This window comes from Otolemur garnettii, unplaced genomic scaffold (assembly GCF_000181295.1).
Source record: "Otolemur garnettii isolate 467f Iridium unplaced genomic scaffold, OtoGar3 scaffold00023, whole genome shotgun sequence".
NCBI classification, from domain to species: Eukaryota; Metazoa; Chordata; class Mammalia; order Primates; family Galagidae; genus Otolemur; species Otolemur garnettii.
In genome coordinates, this window is record NW_003852418.1 from 1184817 (window position 1) to 1188024 (window position 3208).

The window sequence follows — 3208 nt, forward strand, 5'->3', positions numbered from 1 at the left end:
ACAGCTCACAGCAACCTCCAACTCCTGGGCTCAAGCAGGTCTCCTGCCTCCGCCTCCCAAGTAGCTGGGACCACAGGCTCCCGCCACAACACCCGGCTATTTTTTGGTTGCAGTCGTCATTGTTGTTTGGTGGGCCCGGGCTGGATTCAAACCCGCTACCTTAGGTATATGTGGCTGGCGCCTTAGCCACTTGAGCCACAGGTGTTGAGCCTGGATTTTATTATTTTCTTACAATTTTTTATCCAGTAAGCAGATATGTAAAAGTTGTTCCAATCATACTAAAATTTGGGAAATGTGGGACTGGATGAAACCTAAGCCCCTTTGCCATACAATTCTGCGATACTGGGCTGCTCTAAAACATTAGCCGTTACTCAATTTGTTTCACAAAAATTACAACTGTGGTGGGTATCACAAAGGAAGGACAGGTAGCATGGTAGAGTGAGAGTCGGGCAAGTCAGGGAAGGCTTTCCTGAAGAGGTGACATTTGGTTAGAGATTTACTGGATGAATAGAAATTCACACATACAGGTGTTTCACTTAGAAGGACCAGTGCATGCAAAGGCCCTGAGGCAGTAGGGAGCATGAACCATAAGAGGCTCTAAACCAAAGCCAGAGTGGCTGGAGCACAGAAGTGAGGCCAGAGAGGTGGGCTGGTGACTATTTTCACAATTGAAAGGCAAGAAAGAGAAAAATCTGCCCATGAGGAAAGAGGTGCTCAACCTTTGAGAGGGGTAGCCCAATGCCTCGCTCTTATAGTACTTTTTGTTTGTTTTGTTTAGTAGGCCTGGGCCGGGTTCAAACCTATTTCCCTCCTAATCCCCCCCACCCCTGTGCACGGGACCGGCACTCTAATCACTGAACTACAGCCGCCCAACCAATGCTTCACTCCTGATCTGAAGGTCTGGGGTTCAGTGATGGGTTTCTGGATTCTAAAACTAATAACTAGATTAGATGCAAAACCAGGAGAGATTTGGCAAATGCCAGTGGGTGCCCGCTGTGGCTCTGGGGTGACTATGACAGCTGAGTGCAGGCTCAGATTTCGGGCTGTCCTAACTCGCACTTCCTGGTGGGGTGACCTTGGGCAGCCACTTAAGCTCCCAGAGCTTCCAGTCCCTGTCTCCTGGGTGGAGATACCAGCAGGCCTGCTCTTAGAGTTGGTGTGAGTTACATGAGTCCCACATGTAAATTACCTAGCACAGGGCCTTGCCTGCTGGGAGAGGTGAATAACCATTAGCTTATAATGATTATTTTCAAACAGCTCCAAGAGCGATGTGTGTGCACACCTGTCCTGCTGGCATGTGGATTTTAGGGCCTGGCTTTGCAGGGTCTGTGGTGTGTATGCAGGTGCATGCCCATGTTTTAGCAGTATGAAAGAGCAGGTGGGCAAGGCTCCTGTATATGAGAAGATACGTATGTTCAGCCAGTGAATCAGTGGGACCACTGCAGTGTGCTGTGTGTGCACATGTGTGTGTGAGTATGAACACACCTTTATATACAATTCATCTGCATGTGGACACACATGCCCATGAAAATCCACATGAATTCAACATGGACGGTTACAGTCAAGTGATCAAAGCCCTGGCCTGTCTTCAAAGCGCTTTCCCAAATCCTCAGAGCTCCTGCGAATCTGCTGGGCGCTCCTGGGGACTGTCTGGAGCTGGGTTGAGATTCCCTGAAAACGGACTTTTCTTTCATTCCCTGTCCCAGATACTGGCACAAATGCACCCATGTGCACACACACGACTCTCACAGAGTGTCCCAACCTTCTCAAGATGACAGTCCAGAAAGCCCAGGAATGAGGGTACCACCCTGCTCTTCACCCACTTTTCCACGGGGCAGATCTGACTTCCCAGTGCTGAGTCTGAAGTAGCCAGGCCATCCCCAGTTCTGCACCCTCTCCTCTCCACTCTGCACCCTTAACCCTCCTTGCTGTGACTTGCCCAGCTGGGCTGGACTGGGACTTTAACCCCCAGCTCCATCCAAACCTCATGTCAGGAAAATCTGTATTTCTGACCGTCCGCCCCAAATCCAAAATGCAAAACTTCTTCAACTTTTGTCCAAGGCCCAAAAGCTGGGGTTCAAGCTCAGGTCTGTGCTACAGGAGGGGACAAATTAAAGTTTACACGCCATCCCATCTTGCTCTGTGCCCTTCACATGTGGAGAGGCCTGGAAAGGAAACGGCCCCAGCTGGGTTCCTGCACCCCATCCACCCCACAGACTCCTTGCCAGGCCCTGAGGGTGGTCTCAGCTTAAAAGGTCAGGTCCTGCACACCCGGGGCTGTTCTAGAGGGTTGGGAAGCCCGTGCCCCGCTGAAGGGGGTCAGAGCAAAGTGGTCCAAGCCTTGGCAGGCGTTACCATGGTGACGGGCTACAAGCGGCGGCGGCTGCTCTTCTCCTGGTGGCTGGGTTTGTGGGTCCGAGGGTCCATCTGCCGGGTGCAGCCCCTGCCCCCGCCTAGCCCTGGAGCGAGCAGAGCCGGCTGGCCCTGGACGCTGACCCCGGCCTCATCTCCGAGGGGCAGGGGCGGGGCGACAGGGAGAGAGAAGAAAGGGGACCCGTGGAGACGGAGACTGGAGACAGCAAGAAACTGAAGGAGAGACAGCGGGCCGGGTCGGCCACCAGCCAGGGGGCGGCTGCAGGGGCGGGGCAGACTGCTCCAGGCCCCGCCGGGCGGACGGGGCGGGACAGCTGGCCCCTTTGTGCACGCCGGGCGGGTGGTGGGAACCCGCGCCCCAAGCCTGCCTCCTGGAGGAACTCCAGCGAGTTGTCCCACCTTCTCTGTCCTCCCACAAGCTCCCGCCTGGGTCCCGCAGCCCCATCGCGGACTGGCGGAGCCAGGCGGGAGCTGCACGTTCGCCTACGGACACCCGCGGCGTCAGAGCCGGGTTCCAGTCTCCTCCTCCGCTCCCCAGCAAGTCCTAGACGCTCTTAAGTCTCCGTTTCCTCATCCGTAAAACGAGGATGATGATGGTGATGGTGATAGTGGTGGTGATGATAGTACCTGCCCCTTGGGGCCACCAAATCTGTCCCAAAGCCCTTCCCCTATGAATTCTCCACCCTTAGGCCCATCATGATGCCCCCGTGCATGGTGGTAGCTGTTTGCAGTTCTGTTCTTACCTCTCAGATGCTGACCGGCTGTGCCACGGGGCCAAACCATCATTCCCTACCAGGCCTCAGCTTTGGAGGGAGACCGAGAGACTAGATTGCAG

At 54.7% G+C, this 3208-nt stretch overlaps 1 protein-coding gene across 1 annotated transcript in view; it reads right to left on the bottom strand.

The window, feature by feature from the left end:
* The window catches only part of KIAA1755 (KIAA1755 ortholog), a 46327-nt gene extending 43784 nt beyond the window's left edge, over positions 1-2543 (bottom strand). The window contains exon 1 of the mRNA XM_003787586.2: positions 2356-2543. Coding sequence (XP_003787634.2) covers positions 2356-2358 — 3 coding nt within the window. The 5' untranslated portion in view covers positions 2359-2543. The remainder of the gene's footprint in view (positions 1-2355) is intronic.
* Positions 2544-3208: the final 665 nt, after the last annotated feature.